Source organism: Bufo bufo, chromosome 8 (genome assembly GCF_905171765.1).
Source record: "Bufo bufo chromosome 8, aBufBuf1.1, whole genome shotgun sequence".
Taxonomy (NCBI): Eukaryota; Metazoa; Chordata; class Amphibia; order Anura; family Bufonidae; genus Bufo; species Bufo bufo.
In genome coordinates, this window is record NC_053396.1 from 15549590 (window position 1) to 15577275 (window position 27686).

Genomic DNA, 27686 nt, shown 5'->3' on the forward strand with positions numbered 1-27686 from the left:
ATCTATCTCATATCTATCTATCTATTATCTATCTATCTATCAATCTCATATCTATCTATCTATCTATCTATCTATTATCTATCTATCTATCAATCTCATATCTATCTATCTATCTATCTATCTATTATCTATCTATCTATCTCATATCTATCTATCTATCTATCTATCTATCTATCTATCTCATATCTATCTATCTATCTATCTATCTATCTCATATCTATCTATCTATCTATCTATCTATCTATCTATCTATCTATCTATCTATCTATCTCATGTCTATCTATCTATCTCATATCTATCTATCTATCTCATATCTATCTATCTATCTATCTCATATCTATCTATCTATCTATCTATCTATCTATCTTTCTACCAATTATCTATCCTCTCTATTTGACATTCCAGAATAATAATGAAATATCCATCATCTGATGAGACCTGGATGGTGGGGGTAGTACTTCTGGGGGGGGCTACTTTATTTTTAGCGTTACAGCTGAGCCCATTTGCCACCCTGCCGGCCACAACGTCCATGAATCTGACCCCCAAGCAAGAAGACATTGTACTCAGCAAATTGTAGCCGGAATAAGGACAGCCGCCTGGTGGTCCCCAGGTGTCAGAATAGCAGGACATTAGTGACAACTCACTGGCACTCAAAAAACTATCTGCCCCCGCTCCCTGCACACGATGGTAAAAACCTAAATTATTAATAGAAACTTCCAGTCTACCTTGAAGGAACGTGTCAAGTAAATGTCTGGAAATCTACACACACATCTGCAATGGGGCTATGTCAGGATATGAAGTTCAAGTCCTCCAGCCCGAGGCAGGGTAAGATGAGGCCTGGAGGACATGGGGTCACTGCTTGCACAAGGGACTGTAAGCAGCAGATTCAGAGATCAAGGAGAGGCAGGAGAGGCAGCCATTGTCTCCGAATGGTGATAAAGCTTTCAGACCTTCTAATGATGCCCAAACACCTTAGACAGCAGGCGGGTGCACTCCTATTAGTCTCAACTCCCCCCCTTATCTCCTCGGAGAAGATTGGATCGGGCATCTTGATCCTTCTTTTGGGGAGGAGTCAGGACGCCCCCATACCAAATGGTTGGTCAGCCAACTTTTTTTCTAATGTGTATGGGCGCCTTAAGCAGGAAATTCACAATGTGTTGTAGGGCTAGCGCTGCTGAATGGAGTGCACTGAGGGCGGGCCCAAGCCACTCTGTGCACCCTTGCTCCTCCTACTTCATCTGCCAGCCCCTCCTTCTTCTTGATTGACAGTTACAGGCGACATGGACAATGCAGGAAACTGACCCTGTCAATCAAGAGGAGAGGAAGTAGGAGGAGCAAGGCTGCACAGAGCGGTTTGGGCCCGCCCCAGGACACTTCACTGCTCATTTGCATATGGCTTAAGAGCACTTTTCCAGAAGGAAGCAACGGATTAGGCTGAGCGAGTCCTACAAGACAGTGGGCCTGGTCTACCAGTGAACTTCGTGGTGGCAAGTTCCCTTCAAATCTCAGCTAGGGTTCCACAGCAGAACCAGTGGTTAAAGATGCCTGTGAAGCAAACACCCAAGGACTGGACTGTTTGGGGTAGGCCACTTTAGGAATACTGACAAAACAGGATGTCCTGCTGCTGGGACGGACCTGCAGCGATCTGCTGAAATCTGTGGGGAATCTGGCACAAGTATTCAGTTTCCCTACAGCACACCCGCAGGGGAAATGGAGCATTACATTTTTCCCACTGAGATTGTCAGCTTGTTAAAAACATGGATGTGCTGGGTCCTCCTTAGTCACTCTACTTGGTTAATACAAAAGCCCCCCCTCCTTATTAACTCCACTAGAGACCCCCTTTAGTTGCATTCCACGAAGCATCATGCATAATTATTTAAAATGTGATAGTTCTCAGAAGTTACTCAGTTAGCCTGGGCTCTATAGAAACCTGTTCCTATCAGTACTACAAATCGTAAATGTTGATTAGGGGTCCTATTTAAATTGTTTACACTGGACCCAGAGTGTCTGTGCAGCATGGGGTGTGTGTGTAGTATGGTGTGTGTGCAGCATGGGGTGTGTGTGCAGTATGGTGTGTGTGCGTGTGCAGTATGGTGTGTGTGTGTGTGTGCAGCATGGGGTGTGTGTGCAGTATGGTGTGTGTGCGTGTGCAGTATGGTGTGTGTGTGTGTGTGCAGCATGGGGTGTGTGTGTAGTATGGTGTGTGTGCAGCATGGGGTATGTGTGCAGCATAGAGCGTGTGTGTGCAGTATGGGGTATGTGTGCAGTATGGTGTGTGTGCGTGTGCAGTATGGTGTGTGTGTGCAGCATGGGGTGTGTGTGCAGCATGGGGTGTGTGTGCAGTATGGTGTGTGTGCGTGTGCAGTATGGTGTGTGTGTGTGTGTGCAGCATGGGGTATGTGTGCAGTATGGGGTATGTGTGCAGTATGGGGTATGTGTGCAGCATGGTGTGTGTGTGTACAGTATGGTGTGTGTGCAGCATGGGGTGTGTGTGTGTGCAGTATGGTGTGTGTGTGTGCAGTATGGGGTATGTGTGCAGTATGGGGTATGTGTGCAGTATGGGGTATGTGTGCAGTATGGTGTGTGTGCAGCATGGGGTGTGTGTGCAGTATGGGGTATGTGTGCAGTATGGGGTGTGTGTGCAGTATGGGGTGTGTGTGCAGTATGGGGTGTGTGTGCAGTATGAGGCGGCATATGTCGGGTGACTCCATTATTAATTGTTACAGGGAAATCTTTCTGTTCTCATTAAAGGAAAACAAAAATCTATCAAAGAAGAAACAAATCTCAGACGCCCGGAATCAGCGCCGATCAAAGATTCATGGCGGTGGCGGCTGGCGGACGGCCTGCCATCATCCACAGAGTATTCCCTGACAGCCCGTGTTCACATAAATATGTAGCTTGTTGTGTGCGACAGGGATACGGGCGAGGAGGAGGGAGCGTTAACCCTGTGTGTGGCGTACTATCGGGATTAGACCGAGCGGGCGCCAATCACAAGGGGCCAAACAGGCTTCTGAGCAGTCACCTACACATGCCATGAAGAGACCTCCACCCAGGGAGGTGGTACTGTTCATGTACAGAATGTGGGAAGTAGTACTGTGCATGTACAGAATGTGGGAAGTAGTACTGTGCATGTACAGAATGTGGGAAGCACGGTAGTACTGTGCATGTACAGAATGTGGGAAATAGTACTGTGCATGTACACAATGTGGGAAGTAGTACTGTGCATGTACAGAATGTGGGAAGCACGGCAGTATTGTGCATGTACAGAATGCGGGAAGTAGTACTGTGCATGTACACAATGTGGGAAGTAGTACTGTGCATGTACAGAATGTGGGAAGTAATACTGTGCATGTACAGAACGTGGGAAGTAATACTGTGCATGTACAGAACGTGGGAAGTAATACTGTGCATGTACAGAACGTGGGAAGTAATACTGTGCATGTACAGAATGTGGGAAGTAATACTGTGCATGTACAGAATGTGGGAAGCACGGCAGTATTGTGCATGTACAGAATGCGGGAAGTAGTACTGTGCATGTACACAATGTGGGAAGTAGTACTGTGCATGTACAGAATGTGGGAAGTAATACTGTGCATGTACAGAACGTGGGAAGTAATACTGTGCATGTACAGAACGTGGGAAGTAATACTGTGCATGTACAGAACGTGGGAAGTAATACTGTGCATGTACAGAATGTGGGAAGTAATACTGTGCATGTACAGAATGTGGGAAGTAGTACTGTGCATGTACAGAATGTGGGAAGCACGGTAGTACTGTGCATGTACAGAATGTGGGAAATAGTACTGTGCATGTACAGAATGTGGGAAGTAGTACTGTGCATGTACAGAACGTGAGAGGTAGTACTGTGCGTGTACAGAACGTGAGAAGTAGTACTGTGCATGTACAGAATGTGGGACGTAGTACTGTGCATGTACAGAATGTGGGAAGTAGTACTGTGCATGTACAGAACGTGGGAAATAGTACTGTACATGTACAGAACGTGGGAAGTAGTACTGTGCATGTACAGAACGTGGGAAGTAGTACTGTACATGTACAGAACGTGGGAAGTAGTACTGTGCATGTACAGAATGTGGGAAATAGTACTGTGCATGTACATAATGTGGGAAGTAGTACTGTGCATGTACAGAACATGGGAAATAGTACTGTGCATGTACAGAACGTGGGGAATAGTACTGTACATGTACAGAACGTGGGAAGTAGTACTGTGCATGTTCAGAACGTGGGAAGTAGTACTGTGCATGTATAGAATGTGGGAAGTAGTACTGTGCATGTATAGAATGTGGGTAGTAGTACTGTGCATGTTTAGAATGTGGGAAGTAGTACTATGCACATAAAGAATGGGGGAAGTAGTACTGTGTACATATAGAATGGGAAAGTAGTACTGTGCAAGTACAGAATGTGGGAAGTGGTACTGTGCACATATAGAATGGGGGAAGTAGTACTGTGCAAGTACAGAATGTGGGAAGTAGTACTGTGCATGTACCAAATGTGGGAAGTAGTACTGTGCACATATAGAATGTGGGAAGTAGTACTGTGCATGTACAGAATGTGGGAAGTAGTACTGTGCATGTTCAGAATGTGGGAAGTAGTACTGTGCATGTTTAGAATGTGGGAAGTAGTACTGTGCAACACAGAACAAAATAAAAGGTTCTTAAAGACACGGAAGGTTCTGCGGACTGGTTTCTATGTGGCCCCTTACAGGCGTCCGCTCCAGCACCCCCAGGACTCACCTCATCAGTGCACCTCTCTGTACAGTAGCCGGTGAGGGGGAAGTCCCTCTGGAAGGGGGGGATGGCCATCTGCGGGGTGTACACCAGGCCGAGCTCCATGATCCCCGCATCATATTTCCTCAGTGATGGTGTGTAATGGAGGCGGATGCCGGACGAGTCACGTAGACCTACAGGAAGCAAGCCAGAGACATAAGACTGGTACCCCAACTGTCATAGACCTGTGCCCCAACTGTCATAGACCTGTGCCCCAACTGTCCTAGTCCTGTGCCCCAACTGTCCTAGTCCTGTACCCCAACTGTCCTAGTCCTGTGCCCCAACTGTCATAGTCCTGTGCCCCAATTGTCCTAGTCCTGTACCCCAACTGTCCTAGTCCTGTACCCCAACTGTCCTAGTCCTGTGCCCCAACTGTCATAGACCTGTACCCCAACTGTCCTAGTCCTGTGCCCCAACTATCCTAGACCTGTACCCCAACTGTCCTAGTCCTGTGCCCCAACTGTCATAGACCTGTACCCCAACTGTCATAGACCTGTACCCCAACTGTCCTAGTCCTGTACCCCAACTGTCATAGACCTGTACCCCAACTGTCCTAGTCCTGTGCCCCAACTGTCATAGACCTGTACCCCAACTGTCCTAGTCCTGTGCCCCAACTGTCATAGACCTGTACCCCAACTGTCCTAGTCCTGTACCCCAACTGTCCTAGTCCTGTACCCCAACTGTCGGTTTTAGTCCTAAGCCTGTCACCGTGCTGTGCCCGCACTACCAGTCTCTATGTTCCGCAGCCTGGCACTGAGCTGTGCCCGCACTACCAGTCTCTATGTTCCGCAGCCTGGCACTGAGCTGTGCCCGCACTACTAGCCTCCATGTTCCGCAGCCTGTCACCGTGCTGTGCCCGCACTACCAGTCTCTATGTTCCGCAGCCTGGCACTGAGCTGTGCCCGCACTACCAGCCTCTATGTTCCACAGCCTGGCACTGAGCTGTGCCCGCACTACCAGCCTCTATGTTCCGCAGCCTGGCACTGACCTGTGCCCGCACTACCAGTCTCTATGTTCCGCAGCCTGTCACCGTGCTGTGCCCGCACTACCAGTCTCTATGTTCCGCAGCCTGGCACAGAGCTGTGCCCACACTACCAGCCTCTATGTTCCGCAGCCTGGCACTGAGCTGTGCCCGCACTACCAGCCTCTATGTTCCACAGCCTGGCACTGAGCTGTGCCCGCACTACCAGCCTCTATGTTCCGCAGCCTGGCACTGAGCTGTGCCCGCACTACCAGCCTCTATGTTCCGCAGCCTGGCACTGAGCTGTGCCCGCACTACCAGCCTCTATGTTCCGCAGCCTGGCACTGAGCTGTGCCCGCACTACCAGTCTCTATGTTCCGCAGCCTGGCACTGAGCTGTGCCCGCACTACCAGTCTCTATGTTCCACAGCCTGGCACTGAGCTGCGCCCGCACTACCAGTCTCTATGTTCCGCAGCCTGGCACTGAGCTGCGCCCGCACTACCAGCCTCTATGTTCCGCAGCCTGGCACTGAGCTGTGCCCGCACTACCAGCCTCTATGTTCCGCAGCCTGGCACTGAGCTGTGCCCGCACTACCAGCCTCTATGTTCCGCAGCCTGGCACTGAGCTGTGCCCGCACTACCAGTCTCTATGTTCCACAGCCTGGCACTGAGCTGCGCCCACACTACCAGTCTCTATGTTCCGCAGCCTGGCACTGAGCTGCGCCCGCACTACCAGTCTCTATGTTCCGCAGCCTGGCACTGAGCTGTGCCCGCACTACCAGCCTCTATGTTCCGCAGCCTGGCACTGAGCTGTGCCCGCACTACCAGCCTCTATGTTCCGCAGCCTGGCACTGAGCTGTGCCCGCACTACCAGCCTCTATGTTCCGCAGCCTGGCACTGAGCTGTGCCCGCACTACCAGCCTCTATGTTCCGCAGCCTGGCACTGAGCTGTGCCCGCACTACCAGCCTCTATGTTCCTCTCATCAAGCATGGCATTTGATGCCCCACGTCACAGAGCTCGGAGCAAATGCTTTTGTTCCATAAAGTTGAACTTTCATGCGACCGGCGTCTATAAATATCATGCGGCGACCGCTGTCAGGAACGTTGCGTCTCCTCCATTGTGTAGCACGGGCAGAACTGTGCCTGGCATCATCTGCCATGTGTCAGCGAGACAGCCGGGCACACTGCTCTGAACTCTGCTCCCCCCGTCCTACACGGCACATACTGGACTGACATGTTTCACAGAGATCTGGTAATGAGGGCGAGCCTTGGGGGCAATGATAATTGGCAGATCCGGGCGGCAGGCACGTAACCGCAGTGTCACATGACCTCCAGAAAATGGGGTACGTTAACCCTTTAGCCGCAGTGATGGCGTTAATCCGACGCCGACTGGGTCTGTACCGATCTGTCAGGGGCTGATGGGCCGCGCTGCGTTGCTAGGTATCTCGGCGCTGCTATTTATACCGCCTTATATCACTGCTCGCCCGTCTCAAGCCTCGCCGTGGTTTGGGGAAAAAAACATTTATTAACAAAATGGGTTATGTTCCTTAGAGACTAGAGGGTTAGTAATGAGATGATCTGCAGAATATATGGGAAGATGGAAGGTTAGAGATGAGATGATCTGCAGGTTATACGTGAAACTGGAAGGTTAGAGGTGAGATGATCTGCAGGTTATATTTGAGATTGGAAGTTTACAGATGAGATGATCTTCAGGAGATATGTGAGACTGGGAGAGTAGAAATTAGATGATCTGCAGTTTATGGTGAGACTGGAAGGTTAGAGGTGAGATGATCTGCAGATGTAGGTGAGGCTAGAGGATTACAGATGAGATGATCTGCAGATTATATGTGAAGCTGAAAGGGTAGAGATGATCTGCAGGGCATATGTGAGACTGGAAGGTTGGAGATGAGATGATCTGCAGATTATGGTGAGACTGGAAGGTTACAGATGAGATAATCTGCAGGTGATATGTGAGACTGGAAGGTTACAGATGAGATGATCTGCAGGTTATATGTGAGACTGGAAGGGTAAAGATGAGATGATCTGCAGATGTAGGTGAGGCTAGAGGGTTACAGATGTGCAGGTTATATGTGAGGATGAAAGGGTAGAGATGATGCGATGATCTGCAGAGTATATGTAAGACTGGAAGGTTACAGATGAGATGATCTGCAGGTGATATGTGAGAGTGGAAGGTTACAGATGAGATGATCTGCAGATTATGGTGAGACTGGAAGGTTAAAGGTGAGATGATCTGCAGCTGTAGGTGAGGCTAGGTTACAGATGAGATGATCTATGTTCTCATCACGGGCATCTATGCCCCTTTTGATGCAACCCATTATCTTATTGGCCTTGGCAGCAGCTGCCTGACACTGGTTTTTGCTGCTTAGTTTGCTGTTCACTAAAATTCCTAGATCCTTTTCCATGTCAGTGTTACCGAGTGTTTTACCATTTAGTATGTACGGGTGACTTGCATTATTCCTTCCCATGTGCATAACCTTACATTTGTCAGTGTTAAACCTCATCTGCCACTTCTGTGCCCAGGCCTCCAATCTATCCAGATCGCTCTGTAGCATATATATACAGTATACTGTCCTCTGTAGTATATATATACAGTATACTGTCCTCTGTAATATATATATACAGCATACTGTGATCTTCCGTGTCAATTACTTTACACAGTTTAGTGTCATCTGCAAAAAATTTGATTTTACTGTGCAAGCCTTCTACAAGATCATTAATAAATATATTGAAGAGAATAGGGCCCAATACTGACCCCTGAGGTACCCCATTAGTGACAGTGACCCAATCTGAGTGTGTACCGTTAATAACCACCCTCTGTTTTCTATCACTCAGCCAGTTACTTACCCACATACAGACGTTTTCTCCCAGTCCGAGCATTCTCATTTTATATACTAACCTTTTATGTGGTACAGTGTCAAATGCTTCGGAGAAGTCCAGATATACGACATCCATTGATTCGCCGCTGTCAAGTCTAGAACTTACCTCCTCATAGAAACTGATTAAATTAGTTTGACATGACCGATCCCTCACGAAGCCATGCTGATATGGCGTTATTTGCTTATTTTCATTGAGGTGCTCCAAGATAGCATCTCCTAGAAAACCTTCAAACAGTTTACCCATGACAGATGTTAAACTTACCGGCCTATAGTTTCCAGGCTCTGTTTTTGGACCCTTTTTGAATATTGGCACCACATTTGCTATGCGCCAATCCTGTGGAACATTCCCTGTCAGTATAGAGTCCTTAAATATCAGAAATAAGGGTCTGGCTATGACATTACTTAATTCTCTTAGGATACGGGGGGTGTATGCCATCTGGTCCTGGCGATTTGTCTATTTTAATCTTTTTAAGACGCTGCTGTACTTTTTCCTGGGTCAGACAGGACACTTTTAATGGGGAATTTATTTTAACATTCTGCATTTCATCTGACAGTTTATTTTCTTCAGTGAATACAGTGGAGAAAAAAATATTTAATAGCTTTGCTTTCTCCTCATCGCTCTCTGCAACTCCCTCCTCATTACTCTGTAGAGGGCCGACACCTTCAGATTTATACTTTTTACCATTTATATAATTGAAGAACATTTTAGGGTTAGTTTTACTCTCTTTGGCAAATAATCTCTCGGTCTCTAGTTCGGCCTCTTTTATTTGTTTTTTACATATTCAATTTTTTTCCTTATAGTTTTTAAGTGCTTCCTCGCTACCCTCCTGTAGCTGGCTGACATTAGCGATGTGCTAATGTCAGCAGAACAGAACTGTATGACTTGTATCTCCCTGCCTGCCGCCGTTCGCGCTAAATAATGACTTTTATAATATGCAAATGAGCCTCTAGGTGCCAGTGGGGCGTCGCTGCAGCACCTAGAAGCTCCGTCCTCTCACCGTTTGGCACGTCGCTGTAAAGGTGATTGACATCCTCGGTCTCCTCTGTGCCCCGCAAATCCCGCGCCTGCGACGTCCATTTTAGTATTAGACGTAGTGAGTGAAGGACGGCAAAAGGCACGGAGGAGTTGGTAAAGTTTGGTATTTTTGTTCCTCCCTGAAGAAACACTCTTCTGAATGACAATTGGAAGGTTATTACTTTATGGTCACTATTTCCCAGGTGTCCCCCGACCTGCACGTCTGTTGTTCTGTCAGGTCTATTGGTTAATACTAAGTCCAGTATGGCCGTCCCTCTAGTCGGCTCCCGAACCAGTTGGGAAAGGTAATTGAGGCTAGAGGGTTACACATTAGATGATCTGCAGGTTATATGTGAAGTTGAAAGGGTAGAGATGATGAGATGATCTGCAGGGTATATGTGAGGCTGGAAGGTTAAAGGTGAGATGATCTGCAGGTTATGACTGGCAGTGCGGGCTATATGTGAGACGGTCTGCAGTTGGTCTTGCTCCACACACACACACAGATATACGGTACCTTTGAGTTCCAGTGGATTGTGGTAATGAACTTCTAGTCGAAGGAACCGAGAAGACCTGGGACCTCCGAAGGCCAGACCAACATCGTCCGGATAGTAGAATGCCTAGAATATAGACAGCCGGCATTATCCTGGAGCCCATGGCAGAGGGGGATGGGTACTGCTCGGAAGTCCTAAAAGTCCACGCAGCGCCCCCTGAGGAATGCCTCTACTGTCCTCCTTCTTTATGAATATCATGGAGCTACTTTCAAATTCTTCTGGTTGCCCTTGGAGACAGTCAGCAGTTCCTCCAACTTGCTGTCAGTCATGTGACCTAACTGTGCAACTGTCATCTGAGCTCCCACAATGCACTGCTCTCTGGTAACAGGAAACAGAGAACTCTGAATCTAGCTTTAGCTGTGACTAGAGGAGATAAAAGCTTGTGACATCACTTGTATGCTGATTTCATGTTCCTGGCCTTCCACACAACTTGTAACTCGTATATCTACCTGTGCTCCCATCGCCCAGGCGGCCAGGACGTGCCTACAGTAGTCAAGTCTATGCGGTTTCATCTTGGAGTCACAAGGTCCGCTGTAGTGAGGGAACGTATCATATTCCTCTGAGCACTGGAAGACTTCAATGTGATGAACGATAGCCTCGTGTCCCTCCGTGATGACTGGTTCATACTAGAGACGGAGAGAACGTATGTGGAGCGTTCACAGGGAGGACATTAGAATCATGTATGTACTCCACCAGCAGAATAGTGAGTGCAGCTCTGGAGTATAATACAGGATGTAACTCAGGATCAGTACAGGATAAGGAATGTATGTACACCGTGACTGCACCAGCAGAATAGTGAGTGCAGCTCTGGAGTATAATACAGGATGTAACTCAGGATCAGTACAGGATAAGTAATGTATGTACACCGTGACTGCACCAGCAGAATAGTGAGTGCAGCTCTGCAGTATAATACAGGATGTAACTCAGGATAAGTAATGTATGTACACAGTGACTCCACCAGCAGAATAGTGAGTGCAGCTCTGGAGTATAATACACAATGTAACTCAGGATCAGTACAGGATAAATAACGCATGTACACAGTGACTCCACCAGCAGAATAGTGAGTGCAGCTCTGGAGTATAATACAGGATGTAACTCCGGATCAGTACAGGATAAGTAATGTATGTACACAGTGACTTCACCAGCAGAATAGTGAGTGCAGCTCTGGAGTATAATACAGGATGTAACTCAGGATCAGTACAGGATAAGTAATGTATGTACACAGTGACTTCACCAGCAGAATAGTGAGTGCAGCTCTGGAGTATAATACAGGATGTAACTCAGGATCAGTACAGGATATGTAATGTATGTACACAGTGACTGCACCAGCAGAATAGTCAGTGCAGCTCTGGAGTATAATACAGGATGTAACTCAGGATCAGTACAGGATAAATAATGTATGTACACAGTGACTCCACCAGCAGAATAGTGAGTGCAGCTCTGGAGTATAATACAGGATGTAACTCATAATCAGTACAGGATAGATAACGTATGTACACAGTGACCACCAGCAGAATAGTGAGTGCAGCTCTGGAGTATAATACAGAATGTAATTCAGCATCCATACAGGATAAGTAATGTAATGTATGTACACAGTGACTGCACCAGCAGAATAGTGAGTGCAGCTCTGGAGTATAATACAGGATGTAACTCAGGATCAGTACAGGATAAGTAATGTATGTACACAGTGACTGCACCAGCAGAATAGTGAGTGCAGCTCTGGAGTATAAATCAGTCTAGTAGGTTTCACATGGTATCTCCCTGATGCGGGGGTTCTGTAAGTATTCACTACTTTTTTTCTTTCTACATTGTGCAGAATCCACTGATGTGTCTGTCACCCTGCCGGGTGCAATTTTCTAATCTAGAAACGCCTAAGGAACTGTCTAGTTATCATGTGGGAAATTTTCTTCCCTAAATCTTTTCTATCTTTTCTTGAGGAATTTCTGCTGGTATGGCAAACACACCTGACAGGGCTGATGAGGCATTGTCCATTCTGCGTGTATAATTACCGGAGTAATTACAATTCAGTGTCAACTGAAAGCACTGGCAGAGAACTCCGCTCCTGTCATATGTTTCCTGTGGGAAAGCGTACTTCTAGATCACATTTGGAGGCATGGCCCCCTTTAGAAAAGCGTCAGACTGCAAAGATTATATGTGCAAGAAAAATTCATTGTCATTTCCACAATGCTAGAAATTCCAAACCCATTTCGTAAAGTCAATCAGAACAATTACCCCCCTAACCCCCACTGAACGAAAGCGTGTCCCCAATCTCTAGAAATAAGAACTGAAGATAGAGATTTGTAATGTTATATGTAGAGAAGACTTTACTGACAGCAGACTGACATTGAGGCTACACACTAGCACTTCCACCCATAGAATGAAGCAGTAATCTGGTCACCCACTCATGCCATGATCATCTTTGGGATTGAGGTTTTAGTCAAGCGCTTCAAGGTAGGTAGAAGACGCAGGGTCACATCTGGCTGCTACAGTCATGTATGGCAGCAATCAAACCGCCCAAGGCAGAATCCCGACAACCGTAATAATAATCGTCTGTATGTCCATGTAGAAGATGGACCTGGCGAAAGCTGGAGACAATGGTCTGCAGGTCTATTTTCCATGAGATGCAGACCAAAGCAGTGCTTGGTCTGAGTTTGTCCGCATTGAGATATGAATGGCACCATTGACATTTATCTGTATGCACACGGATGAAAAATACGGCCATCTCTCAGGCCTTATGAAGAAGCCAAGTCAATGAGGGGAACCAAACCATTATGTTTTGGGTACTGCAGCCTTCCTTCACCTTTAAAACTCTAGGTTGGCCTAAAGTTGCCTGATAAATCCTTAGAAAAACACTCTACAGTCAACTTGTGGATATCACACTCTACAGTCAACTTGGATATCTAAATTTTCCTAGGAAGATCTGCATAGAATCAACCTGAAGTGATAATTCACATGGTTACGAAGAGCGAGACCTTCATTAACTTATAAGCTGATATGAGGTGGGTTTCTGAGGTTTCTACAGATGTTTTCAGACACAGCTGCATGTATGATATATATTAAAATGCAATTGTAACTGGTTGCCCATCTGTTGGCCACCTAAATATATGTCCATATCTCACAAAGCTTTGTCTTACCATGACTATGTGGTGTTTGGGGAAGTCCTCAGGCAGCTCAGTGATATAACACCAGTAGGTCGTCTCTTTGTCAGGAATGATTACATCTGGGGACAGGACGTCCATTGTGATCATGTCCTTCGGGAGGTGAGGCGTCGGGATGTCTGGTTTCAAAAGTTGCACCCGTTGGAGTCCTCGGTGGAGTGAGGAAATGTTGATAGCAGACAGGGACTGGAATGGCTTCTCCAGCAAGGCATAAATTAAGTGTACAGTCCCATCCTAGAGAGGAAGACGAAAGAAATGGAAAATTTGGATAGCCAATGAGTTTTCCAAGTGGTGCACCAATTTCCACCATAGATGGACGAATTACTGCTGCTCTCATAACCCATATTGTCATAAGCCAACATTGGGCATACGTATGGGGTAATGGCCCCATGGGAATTTTTTTTTTTTTTACTGCGTCCCCTATTTTGCCACACAGGACAGAAGGGTCTGGTGTTGATTTCCCCCCTGCACCCTTTCCATAAGCTTTGGACCTATTAACAACCACCCTCTTTGAAGGAAAGACCTGCACCCTTGCCACCCAATAGATAAGGGGATGGGACCGACCAGGGCTGGACCCCTTCTCTCCAAGGGCCTTATAGCAGGCGCATGGTCTGTCTCTATGTCCTATATGCTTTGGTATTGGGTGGAATAGAGGAGTATGTACACAGTACCTCTATGAGGTAGTCATTGGGATCACAGGTAGTGAACGGCCTTCGGAAGACAAGATAGAGGCCCTCAGGTGTCTGTTGTGCTGACAGCAGCTGGTAGTCTTGGTGGGAATCAATATGTAGATGTCCATTTTCATCACTCCAGGCATCCTGAAATAAGTATTGGTCATAGTACACGCAGAGAGCTGGTGGATGTAGCAGAACTAAGCTTTAACATTTACATTTATTGTGCCTCTAGATCATACACTGACTTAAAGCCAATGAAATAGTGTACAAGGACCTGAAATGGGCAGTCCATGCATAAAAACAAACCAACATCAAACTTAATATACAATAGAAAAAAAGACATGGTTCCAGCTGGAAGAAACTGTGAGGATTAGCCCAAATAACTGACAATTGGGGGTAATCCTCAGGTGGATCTTCTGTAGATCTGCTGCAAACCCATGGCAGAAATCCATGAAATAAACAATATGACATCTGGAAAACCTCCTGCCCTCACAATATCTACTTTACCTCCCATATGTCCAATGGTGAGAACGTGTGATTTGTATTTAGGGAGTCAACAAGACATTAAAAGTCCTAACTACCTAAAATATATAGCTATGAAAAAGTGAAAAGCAGCTTACCCCGAAATAAGACCTCAGTCCATCACTCCACAGGACTGCCAAATCTGCACCTTCGAACTCCCCCCGGTCCGACATGCCAAAAATCATCCCGAATTCTAGCTTTTTGATGAGGATCTTGAAATTCACCACTTCTTCGGCATAACTAACATTCCAGAAGAGCTGGAGGAAGCCTTCGGGGTCCAGGGGGACGGAGTACGGGTAGAAGTTGGGCACCGGGGTTGTGTCATGTAGAGTCACGAGAGACAGGGCCAAAACCAAACCGATCATGGTGAAGTAGATGGGGACGACCGTTGTGATCTTCAGGTGAGAGGAGGGTCTCCGCTTAGCCATCTCTGCATGATGTGATCAGGAGACACGGCTGGTGACTTTTATACCTCAGCTCTTCTCAGCAGGTTGGGTCAGCAAAGGTCTATAATCACATTTAGTTGCTTGCAAATCTCATTGAGCTCAGTGCCCTCAGGTCACGTTGTCTTCATTGGCTGCCACAGACTAATGGGCCCTAATTGGCATTGTCCATGCAGCTTTCAATACCAGCTACGTCTCTGAATGACACCTGCTGGTACATCAGACTTGGCAAAGAGCCTTTAAAAAAAATGACCACTAAATTGCCCAGTCTAGTCAAGATATTAAAGGGACTGTCCACTTTAGATGATCCCTTTTTGTAATAATGGCTCTTGCAAGTCCCGATACTGGCACCACTGGTGATCAGCTGTAATCTATGGTGAAACCTGGCAGCAAGTGTTCACTTTCCCTGTTGTGCCTCCACAGGAGACATTAAGCATTACACAGTATCCACTTAAATCAGTAAGCACGTTGAGTCCTCCACAGCAACCCACTCTTCATCCTGGCTAGTAGATGAGGAGCATGGCTGGGCTTGAGAACCAAGCAATGTCCTAAGCTGGGTCCTGTCCATACAGTGACTGTCAACCCTCTGCCTCACCTTGGGGTTTGCACTCCTGTATCGCCAAATTCTAATCTTAGAACCATAGTCTACTATCGTTGGGTGTCTACCATCTCCAGGTATTCGTTACACATTGTAAAACCCAGAATCTGGCATAGTGCCCCCTGTGTAGACTGACTAGTGATCTATATAAAGGTGAAATATTGTTTTCCTCATGAATATCCAGTTATTCCACTTTAGCAGCTGCTGCCTGACATTGATTGCTAAAGTTAATTTTACCATTCACAAATGCTTCTCTGTCCTTATCTTAGCCAGTGCCCCATTATTATACCATATATTATGTAATTTTTGAATTTCCTCTACCATTACAATCATCTACATCTAACCATACCTGTTTCTCAGTCCAACTTCTCCAAACCCCTCTGTAAAAAATGACGCGCTTCTGTTTTATCTACCATTCACAGTTTTGTATCATTTGCAGTTATGGAAATCTAGCCCCAAGCCAGTAACAAGGTCAATAATGAGCATATTGAAAAGAAGTGCTGCACTACATGTGGTGTCACTGGTAATCGAGACCACGATAAAGTCTGAGAATCCCATCTTTATTGTGGATATTTCTCTGTGGGGACAAAATAGAGGTGCGAGATGTCTTGACGTTACCTTGTATGAACAGAACAGAAGGACTGTGGGTTCTGCCTCTCCACTGACTTCTGTGAATAGCTTACGTTCCAAGCTGTTTCCTATGTTCTAAACGCAAGTAACTGTTTGTCCTAAAAGCTGAACCTGCCAATTTTTGTGAAAATAAATCCCCACAAATGTAATAGATTGTTTAAAGATAACCATGATATGGCATGTTAGGACTCATCAATGGGCCAATGTTTTTTCAGCAGGGACAGGAGATTCCTACAGCTATCTACAGTCGTGGCCAAAAGTTTTGAGAATTACATAAATATTGGAAATTGGAAAAGTTGCTGCTTAAGTTTTTATAATGGCAATTTGCATATACTCCAGAATGTTATGAAGAGTGATCAGATGAATTGCATAGTCCTTCTTTGCCATGAAAATTAACTTAATCCCAAAAAAACTTCCCACTGCATTTCATTGCTGTCATTAAAGGACCTGCTGAGATCATTTTAGTAATCGTCTTGTTAATTCAGGTGAGAATGTTGACGAGCACAAGGCTGGAGATCATTATGTCAGGCTGATTGGGTTAAAATGGCAGACTTGACATGTTAAAAGGAGGGTGATGCTTGAAATCATTGTTCTTCCATTGTTAACCATGGTGACCTGCAAAGAAACGCGTGCAGGCATCATTGCATTGCATAAAAATGGCTTCACAGGCAAGGATATTGTGGCTACTAAGATTGCACCTCAATCAACAATTTATAGGATCATCAAGAACTTCAAGGAAAGAGGTTCAATTCTTGTTAAGAAGGCTTCAGGGCGTCCAAAAAAGTCCAGCAAGCGCCAGGATCGTCTCCTAAAGAGGATTCAGCTGCGGGATCGGAGTGCCACCAGTGCAGAGCTTGCTCAGGAATGGCAGCAGGCAGGTGGGAGCGCATCTGCACGCACAGTGAGGCAAAGACTTTTGGAAGATGGCCTGGTGTCAAGAAGGCCAGCAAAGAAGCCACTTCTCTCCAAAAAAAACATCAGGGACAGATTGATCTTCTGCAAAAAGTATGGTGAATGGACTGCTGAGGACTGGGGCAAAGTCATATTCTCCGATGAAGCCTCTTTCCGATTGTTTGGGGCATCTGGAAAAAGGCTTGTCCGGAGAAGAAAAGGTGAGCGCTACCATCAGTCCTGTGTCAAGCCAACAGTAAAGCATCCTGAGACCATTCATGTGTGGGGCTGCTTCTCATCCAAGGGAGTGGGCTCACTCACAATTTTGCCCAAAAACACAGCCATGAATAAAGAATGGCACCAAAACACCCTCCAACAGCAACTTCTTCCAACAATCCAACAACAGTTTGGTGAAGAACAATGCATTTTCCAGCACGATGGAGCACTGTGCCATAAGGCAAAAGTGAAAACTAAGTGGCTCGGGGACCAAAACGTTGACATTTTGGGTCCATGGCCTGGAAACTCCCCAGATCTTAATACCATTGAGAACTTGTGGTCAATCCTCAAGAGGCGGGTAGAAAAACAAAAACCCACTAATTCTGACAAACTCCAAGAAGTGATTATGAAAGAATGGGTTGCTATCAGTCAGGAATTGGCCCAGAAGTTCATTGAGAGCATGCCCAGTCGGATTGCAGAGGTCCTGAAAAAGAAGGGCCAACACTGCAAATACTGACTCTTTGCATAAATGTCATGTAATTGTCGATAAAAGTCTTTGAAACGTATGAAATGCGTGTAATTATATTTCACTACATCACAGAAACAACTGAAACAAATATCTAAAAGCAGTTTAGCAGCAAACTTTGTGAAAACTAATATTTGTGTTATTCTCAAAACTTTTGGCCACGACTATACATACTGCTTCAGGGAGCTAAAAAATATATTTATTACTGAAAAAAAACACATTTAACATAACCCTCTTGGGGAGTAAATACAGACAGACCTAAATATAATAATGGGCACTCCTCCTGCCAATTTCAGATGATGCACCTTCTACTGGCTGTGGCTCCTGCCATCATAGACCCCATCCCTAATATTGAGGACAAAGCAGTTGTTCTCCTTTCCACCTTCTTCCCCTTCTTGGTGTGGAACCTCTAAACTGTCTCTGACCCCCAATCCAATATGGGGCTCCTTCTGCTAGTAGTGGTAAATGCCACTAGAAATGGAGAACCATACATGAGTCATCCTATTTATGTTCTTCCATAAATTTTAAGCTGTAGCCTCCATTCTTAGATGAGACTCCATCTGCAAGTGGTGTTACTTACCATCACACACTCCGTCTTTAAAATGGAGGACTGAGCACATGTTAATTCTTTCCATCTTCCTCCCTACATGGTATGGGACCTTTAAGCTCCTTCTTTTCTCCAATCTCAAATGGGGCTCCATCTGCTAGTAGTGGTACCTTCCATCACAGACCCATCCCCAAAATTGAGGACCAAGCACCTTCTTTCATAAATCTTAACGAACCTTTTAGCCATTTTATCTCACCAATTTCAGACGAATCTCTATCTGCTAGTGGTGTTACCTGTCATTGCAGACTTCAAAATGGAGGACCATGCACTTGCTCCTTGTTTCCACCTTCTTCCGTAAATGGTGTAGGACCTCTAAGCTGTCTTCTTTCTCTAATTTCAAATGGGGCTCAAACTGCTAGTGGTGGCACTTTGCATCACTGAACCATCCCCAAAATTGAGGACCAAGCACTTATTATCCTATTCACCTTCTTCCATAAATTTTAAGGAACCTTTAAGCCTTTTCTTCCCACCAATCATAGATGAGGGTCTATCTGCTAGGGGTAGTACCTGTCATCCAGACTTCATTCTCAAAATGGTGGACCTAGCACTTTCTCCCCTTTCTTCTCTGCATGGTGTGGGACCTCCAGACTGTTTCCTCCATTCAATCTCAGGTGGAACTCCATGCGTTGGTGATGGCACCTTCCATCATAGACTCTATCTTCAAAATAGAGGATCAAGCTCTTCTTCCCTACATGGCAGGGTATTAAAAATCTGTACCAAGCACGTTACCCATTCCACCTTCTTTCTTACATGGTGTAGGACCTTGAAGTAGTTTCTTCCCTCCAATCTCTGTTGGGCTTCCTACAAGTGTTGACATTGGTGGTAAAGCTTCCTTAGCTTAATTCAACATTTTATATAATCGCCAAATTGAGCGTGTACAGGTTAAGCTTACCGCACATTGGATCGCATTGTTCCTAATGTGTATGGGGGCAACCTCTGCCATCTGTTGGTGGTGGACTGCCTCCTCCTACACTCAGACATTACAAAGCAAAGATTGGTAGGTGTTACCTGTATTACCCTTCTCTCCATGATCCTTGGGTCTTCCACCTTGGATCCTTGGTCTAAGGAATAAGACCCTCATTACTATGCTGCCATCATAGTTCTCCTAGTCCAGAAGCAAGGCCCTCCCAGACTAGGATAGATCCTGCTGCCACTCCCACCGCAAGGCATCACGATCCTGAACTTTCAGACTATAAAAAAAGCATTTAAATGGCCTCTTTTTCCCTAAATTACGACAAATTCTACCTTAATATATGTTGCTGATTAGATGCATGCATAAATATAGGACAGGAGGAAGGTCCTTTAAGAATCTGTCTTCCTCTTTTAGCAACTCTCGTTGTATACCATAGTGTCATCTCTGGGAATATTACATTTTACATCTAAAACGGCATGTCACTGGTGCATCGCCTCCTTGGTTATACATAGCCGAAGACCCTCCGGCTATGCCTTGTACTCATCTCGTCCCTGGTACAGGGGAGCATTTTCTCTCAGTTTGCAGGGTAGTCACACACTTGAAGTCTGATTGACTTGGGCACTGTCTCTCCAGCTGCAATAAAATGCACCCCCCAGGCCCCCCCCCCCCCCCCCTGTCCTATCAGATGATTGGATTATGCACAGGAGAACGGCACCTGCTCCTCTGAGACTGGATGAGTGCTGTGAACAGACCCCGCCGCCCCGGGGTATATGACATTCTCACTTTGTCCATATTTAGTTCTTCAATGGCTTTATTGAATTTACCATCATGGACAATGTGACGCGACACAAAAATAAAATAAAAAATGAAGCCTTGGGGGGACAGGGTACGCACGTGACGAGTGATCGAACACACGTACGCCTAGCTGGAGTCATGTTAATGGGTAAAAAAAAAAAAGCAATAATGACCCAATTTACTTGTAGGTCATTGCAATTAATGGAAAGGATACAATGTTTCCTGAGAGGACTAGGGGCAATCATTTCGATGCCGCAGATATACAAAACGCTTTTATTTCAAGAAACAGCGCCGCCTTTCTTCATAGGCTGTGACTGGTATTGCAGCTTGAAGCTAAACTGCAATACCAGGCACAACGTAAGGGGGCGCTGTTTGTGGAAATAAAGCAGACCCATTTGAATAATTATATAAATATATCATATTGAGGAGTGCCATGTGAACTGCATGCAACAGTGCCATAGACATAGGGTTGGCAGGAGTTGTGAATAGAGCTGGGCCCTTTATAGTTAGGGGCCCATAGATTCCCTGCTGTAGAGGACAGGGTCATCATAGGCGGACGGTATAAGTGGCTCTTGCACTATGATATAATCCTAATGTGTCAGTCAGTCAGGAGTTTTGATTGCTTACTCCATATTACACCTATAGTCTACTGAGGGTGTCAAAAAAAGCTCAATCTCTTCAAGGGGTTGTCCACCTTGGACAATAAACTGATCACAAGGTCTACCGTTCCAGCAACTGGCTGCAGTCTGTTTGGATACCTGGCAGCAAGTGTTCACTTTCCCTGCAGTGCCCCCACTGGAGAAATACAGTATTACACAGTTCCCATTAATAGGCTGTTAGTGTAATGCATGGATGGGCTGAGTCCTCAAGGGGTTGTCCACCTTGGACAATCCTTTCCTATTAGGCAATAAACTGGTCACAGGGTGTGCCGTTCCAGCGATCGGCTGTATTCTCTCCTGGCACCAAGTGTTCACTTTCCCTGCAGTGCCCCCACTGGAGAAATACAGTATTACACAGTTCCCATTAATAGGCTGTTAGTGTAATGCATGGATGGGCTGAGTCCTCAAGGGGTTGTCCACCTTGGACAATCCTTTCCTATCAGGCAATAAACTGATCACAGGGTGTGCCGTTCCAGCGATCGGCTCTAGTCTGTCCTGGCAGCAAGTGTTCACGTTCCCTGCAGTGCCCCCACTGGAGAAATACAGTATTACACAGTTCCCATTAATAGGCTGTTAGTGTAATGCATGGATGGGCTAAGTCCTCAAGGGGTTGTCCACCTTGGACAATCCTTTCCTATTAGGCAATAAACTGATCACAGGGTGTGCCGTTCCAGCGATCGGCTGTAGTCTCTCCTGGCACTAAGTGTTCACTTTCCCTGCAGTGCCCCCACTGGAGAAATACAGTATTACACAGTTCCCATTAATAGGCTGTTAGTGTAATGCATGGATGGGCTGAGTCCTCAAGGGGTTGTCCACCTTGGACAATCCTTTCCTATCAGGCAATAAACTGATCACAGGGTGTGCCGTTCCAGCGATCGGCTCTAGTCTGTCCTGGCAGCAAGTGTTCACGTTCCCTGCAGTGCCCCCACTGGAAAAATACAGTATTACACAGTACCATCAATAGACTGTTTACTGGGATCAGCTAACTCCGACACTCCTGCAGTTCTGAAATGACAATTTCCAGAATGCTTCCTTAACTTCTACGGGAGATACGACACCTGAGCAAGTGTGCATGCTGGGAGTTGTAGTTTCACAGCAGCTGGAGCGCCAGATGCATGGATGTACTGAGTCCTCCAGAGGGAGAGACACCCTTTGTGGCCATTCAGGGTTTGTAGATGAGAGCTCTGAATATCAACGCTATACTGTTGAAAAACTACAACTCCCACCATGCCATGGTGTAAGGAGTCGTAGTCTCTCAACAGCAAAACAGCCACAAGTTAGAACACAGTCTTATTCATTTTGTTACAGCCACGGCGGAGTTAAAACCAAGGATATTTGCAAGTCAAGCAAAATAAAATGATCTGTCCAGTCCCGTGGAGACAGATAATGGTGTGTGTTGTCTTGCCTTATTAATTCAGATAGTTGTGGCCTCCCAGCCAATCAGGGCCGCCTTAGGAGGGCCCGAGGATGGAGTCGGCTGCAGGGGCGCCAGAAGAAGACGCAGGTCCGATTCCTCCTCCTGCAACGTGACACATAGAGTTTTTTGGCTTGCTAATTAGTGTATACAGGCCCCATGCAAAAAAATAAAATGACATTAAAAATTGCAATACATTCCATGTTTGGCAGCTCAGCCTGTGCCTGGACGGTCGTGTTCACGGAGCCTGGATTTCATTTTTGTGCCTCGTTAATAGGGAACTGGAAAATAATTCGGAAGAGCCGCGCTGATATGCAATGACATTCCTCCTATTAATGATGGCGGCCGCTCTGGCTAATGACAGAATGGAGCACTTGGGGCTTGAAGGGCAGCTCCAGTCACTGCCGATATCATCACTAGATGTACAATGGTCATGCCTGGTTTATATAGTAAAGGGATTTCAGAAAATAGAATTCGCTAAATACCCTCAATTCTGTCCTAAAATTCACTCGCATCATGCCTCAGAGATTTCACAGTCTCGTAACAGTAGGCGGAGCTTTCTCTTCTGCTCAATGTCGCCCTCTGCTGAGTACTTTGTATAGGCCACCAAGAATAAGTCAGTAAGGCAAGCTTTAGTTGATAGCTATAGCCGCAGGTAGGGCCAGGGAGAGGGTAAGGCAAAGTGGGCAGGTGTCTAGGGCGACACTGGATGGTGTCTCAGAATATTACAAAAAAGAGCACTAGGGATTGGTGAGGAAGATGGTCAGAAAGGGGCAAGGAGATGATTGACCGTCCAACAGCTATCATGCTGAACTTCAGCGACCCAAAGGTGCGGATAAACTAATGGCTATGGACTCCTTCAGGGGCATTTTGTTTTTATTATTTGCATTTTACTCATTTTGGGCTAAATGTGATTTTTTCAATTGGTCTTTTTCAAAAATGTCCAGCTGTTTCTGGGATACAAGGGTTTAAAAATTAGTTTTCTTTGAATGCCATCATCTGACAGCTCATGTGTAGCTCTTATCTCTGACCTCCTGACCTCATAAACACTTATTTAAGCCATATTTTTATCAGTTTGATAAGAAATAAGCCCTAATGAGGTCAGGAGATCAGAGATAAGAGCTTCACAGGAGTGCTCAGATAACAGGATTCAAAGAAAACAGACTGCGACACCCTGCAAACAGACTGATTTCCTAACCCCTGTATCTCAGAAACGGCTGAACATTTTTAATAACGACCAAATGAAAAAATTATTTTTAGCCCAAAATGAGTAAAATGCAATCAGAAAAAAACACTGCCCTGAAGGTGTCCATAGCCTATAAAGGAACATGGGTATAGGGGCTGCTGTGGCATTTGGGGGGAGCCAAACTACAGGACCCAAGGTGGTCATAAAGAAGAGGACACCCCATAGCAAATATCTAACATATGGTTGATTCCCTGTGAAGGGGAGATCTCTAGGTCCGACTATTGCTCTATTCAAACAGATGACTCGGGGACCCCATTCTTGTGATCGGTGGTGGTCCCAGCACTTGGAATCATACATTTATCGCCTATCCCTTTAACTTATGTTATGCAGTCTACCGGGACTGGACCCCCTCTCTCCATGGGTCCCTAAACAGTTGTATGGATGCCTCTAAGGAATGTCTGCCAGGGTCCCATAGCCTTAATATGGGCTGCCGCCATGGTGTGTCCACCCTAGATGGGGTCCCATGGTCTACCCAATCGTATAAGAAAATGCTGCAAAGCTTTTGTCCCTGGATACCTGCTGAAAGCATCCGTAGCGCTATTACAGATTTAAAGGGGGTGTCCATGATTGTCATACTGATCCTGGCAGAGGTCTGACACCCCACACCCCGGCTAACCGGCTGTCCGGGAGTAGATCCAGCAATGTAAATAGGCGCCTGAACTCCACAGCTCCATCCCCTGTGTAGTGGACAGAGTTGGTTACTGCAGCGCTGCTCCCATTCATTTCGCTGCAGTTACCGGCTCAGTCCACTACACAATGGATAGCGCTGTGGAGCTCCGGCACTGGAAGGTAACAGCTGATCGCTGGGGGCGCGTTGAGTGTCGATCTGATCTTGATGGACTATCCTGAGGATAGGCCATCCAAATCGAAATCCTGGACAATCCCTTTAAGAATGCAAAGATCTCAATCAGAGTTTATAAAATTGTATCCTTCCCTCCTCAATGGAAGGTATGGGAAGCTCTGATACATTGTTACAGAGCACAAATAAGGTCAGTAACCTCTAATCCAGCCCAGAAGATTGTTGGAGCAGCGTCTGCAGATTGATACCAGCAGATTACGGTCCCTGGGGGAATCTATAGCGGTATTGAGCCATTTTATCGCCCTCTCCTCCGCACACCTGTCCTGCGCTCTCGGGAGGAAGAGTCATTACTACGGCTGTCAACTTACCGCTGCAAGGAGAAAATAGCATGTAAGCATAATTTACTGTATTATAACAGTGCTGTACGTGCCGCCATCATATGCAGCAGCCAGACCGCCAGGGGAATACGGCAAAAAATGCGGCCGAGCCATGAAAGAGCAGAGAGATCAAGCGCTTGTAGGCGTAAATGTATACACACACAGATGTAGCAGAGCTGAAATCGTCCCACACCTTGTATGACTAAAATGACATACTGAAAGCATAGTTCATGAACTCTCCACCAATGTGGCTCTCTAGCTGAAGCAAAACTACAACTCCCAGCATGCACTGACTGAAGAATCACAGGTTGGGGACCACTAGCATAGGGTAGGGGGACATTACCAGGCTAGAAAAATACGGTTTATTTTTTGGTAATTTTTTGATATTGTCATGGGTTGTGCTGAACAATAAACTCAGCTCTGCTACATCTGATGCTATTTTTTTGGGACTGTAAAGTAAGTCTCCCCCCCTTCTGAGTTGCAAGCAATGACCTTATGTTTTTATGGGGTCACAATTAGAATAAATCACCCCCTATTAAGTAGCTGGCCAGCTAAGACCTGTCCTAGGTTGCTAATATAGCTTATATGTTTATACCGCTAAACCTGTCAATAACCTTAAAGGGAACCTGTCACCTGGATTTTGGGTATAGAGCTGAGGACATGGGTTGCTAGATGGCCACTAGCACATCCGCAATACCCAGTCCCCATAGCTCTGTGTGCTTTTATTGTGTAAAAAAACCAATTTGATACATATGCAAATTAACCTGAGATGAGTCCTGTACGTGAGATGAGTCAGGGACAGGACTCATCTCAGGTTAATTTGCATATGTATCAAATCTTTTTTTTTTTTAACAATAAAAGCACACAGAGCTATGGGGACTGGGTATTGCGGATGTGCTAGCGGCCATCTAGCAACCCATGTCCTCAGCTCTATACACAGAATCCCGGTGACAGGTTCCCTTTAATACAGTTCCTATGTTTGTGTGTTAAAGACAAAAGCAGAGTTATTTACAGTGACTTCATGTTTGGATGTCATATAACTGTTATATATATTGTGTTCACAGGAGCAGAAAAGATAATATGCCTTTAAGATTCATGATATAATGTAAGGTAAGCTCAATGACACAGCAGAAACAACAGAAAGCATAGAGTTAATCTGTTGTTGCTGGGCAGAAGTGTAGACCAATCACAGCCAGCCTCACACACAGCCTGTCTGGGAATTCCCCCAGCTCCTGCTGATAGAATCATTCTACACCAGAGGAAAGGAGCTGAACAGACATTCACTACACTGAGAGCAGTGTTTTATGGAAGCAGAGAGGCCAAAATAGGTATATAAAGGTATTTATAAACTATATGAACCGAGTATGCTGCCATATAGAGCGGCGCCCGGGGATCTCACTGCACTTACTATTATCCCCGGGCGCCGCTCCGTTCTCCCGTTATGCCCTCCGGTACCTTTGCTCCTTAAGTTATAGTAGGCGGGTCTTCCCTTGTCCTGTGGGCGTCTCCTTCTCCTAGGCTGCAGCGCTGGCCAATCTCAGCACACAGCTCACAGCCTGAGAGGTTTTTTTCTCCCAGGCTGTGAGCTGTGCGCTGCGATTGGCCAGCGCTGCAGCCTAGGAGAAGGAGACGCCCACAGGACAAGGGAAGACCCGCCTACTATAACTTAAGGAGCAAAGGTACCGGAGCCTATAACGGGAGAACGAAGCGGCGCCCGGGGATAATAGTAGGTGCTAGTAGGTGCAGTGAGATCCCCGGGCGCCGCTCTATATGGCAGCATACTCAGTTCACATAGTTTATACAGGTGAAAGGTCCTCTTTAAAACAGTTATATGATATTCCTACTGTTAATATAGTGATTAGAACTGTATACTGAACCAGTTATACGTGTGTTTACTTACAGGTCCACCAAATTGCAAGCATCCAATTGCAAACTACAAATACCATACAAACAATTGCAATCATTCAAATTCCATATTGCAATCCAAATAGCATACAACCATACCAGATCATACTCAACCAATCTACAAATAGTTACTGCTAACTGCATACTGCAAATTGCGACTAAATTCAGCAAGTGAACTATTAGTTAAACCTCAGATATACCTCTCAGAGAGATCATAAAGTGCTTAAATAACATAAAGTGAGAGTACAGATACTGAAGAGAGAAAATATATCCACCATCTTATGCATACCGCCATTTTGTGATATCTTTTCAACACGTGTTTTGTACATGGACTATCTGCTGCGGAGGCGGAAGTGTTATATATGAAGAAAAGGTGAAGTTAATAAAGAAGTTATTTGAAGCTTTTGTTGAGCTCTTAATAATAGACAGTCTGGTTAGACTTAAAAGTCAAAGATATCAAAATTCTTCTAATGCCACAGCGCAAAATACACTTCACAGTGCTGCGCCTGCCACATATTATCCTTAAAGGGGTTGTCCCACGGGAAATATTCTACATTTCTGAAACCAGCACCTGGATCTGAATACTTTTGTAATTGCATGTAATTAAGATATTACTATAGCCACTGAGCTATTCAATAAAAATCTATCTGTATAGCGCCACCTGCTGTTTGTTCTTTTTCTTATTGCTCTGTCTACCTCCTTGAGGCGGTCGCACATGCTCAGTTGCATCCTTCAACTGCCACCAGCCGTATCTTTCTGTTGGAAGCTGCGACAGTTACAGGGAGAGAACTGCAGCAGAAAGGACATGCCCCCTGAGAAAGGACACGTCTCTGGAGAAGTGATAGGGAGAGAAAGTTAATACAAGGCACTTACTGATGTATTGTGATTGTCCATATTGCCTCCTTTGCTGGCTGGATTCATTTTTCCATCACATTATACACTGCTTGTATCAAGGGGTTACGACCACCCTGCAATCCAGCAGCAGAAAGGTCACACCCAAATCTAGCAGAACAATAGAAGCAATGAAGGAAAAGATCTGCACCTGTTCTGTATTTTTGACCTGCACCTGGTTTTGTCTGACTGATAGAAATCACTGGGGGGAGTCA

At 45.8% G+C, this 27686-nt stretch overlaps 1 protein-coding gene across 3 annotated transcripts in view; it reads right to left on the bottom strand.

The window, feature by feature from the left end:
* The window catches only part of DBH (dopamine beta-hydroxylase), a 29372-nt gene extending 10666 nt beyond the window's left edge, over positions 1 to 18706 (bottom strand). The window contains exons 1-7 of one of the 3 annotated variants that reach the window (XM_040442816.1): positions 18669 to 18706; positions 14660 to 14991; positions 14037 to 14183; positions 13342 to 13599; positions 10657 to 10833; positions 10171 to 10273; positions 4752 to 4918 (exon numbers count right to left, since the gene is read on the bottom strand). In XM_040442816.1, coding sequence (XP_040298750.1) covers positions 4752 to 4918; positions 10171 to 10273; positions 10657 to 10833; positions 13342 to 13599; positions 14037 to 14183; positions 14660 to 14989 — 1182 coding nt within the window. In that variant the 5' untranslated portion in view covers positions 14990 to 14991; positions 18669 to 18706. Of the gene's footprint in view, positions 1 to 4751; positions 4919 to 10170; positions 10274 to 10656; positions 10834 to 13341; positions 13600 to 14036; positions 14184 to 14659; positions 14992 to 15951; positions 15988 to 18445; positions 18527 to 18668 lie in introns of those variants that run through there. The other 2 variants (XM_040442813.1, XM_040442814.1) reach the window with 2 other exon arrangements.
* Positions 18707 to 27686: the final 8980 nt, after the last annotated feature.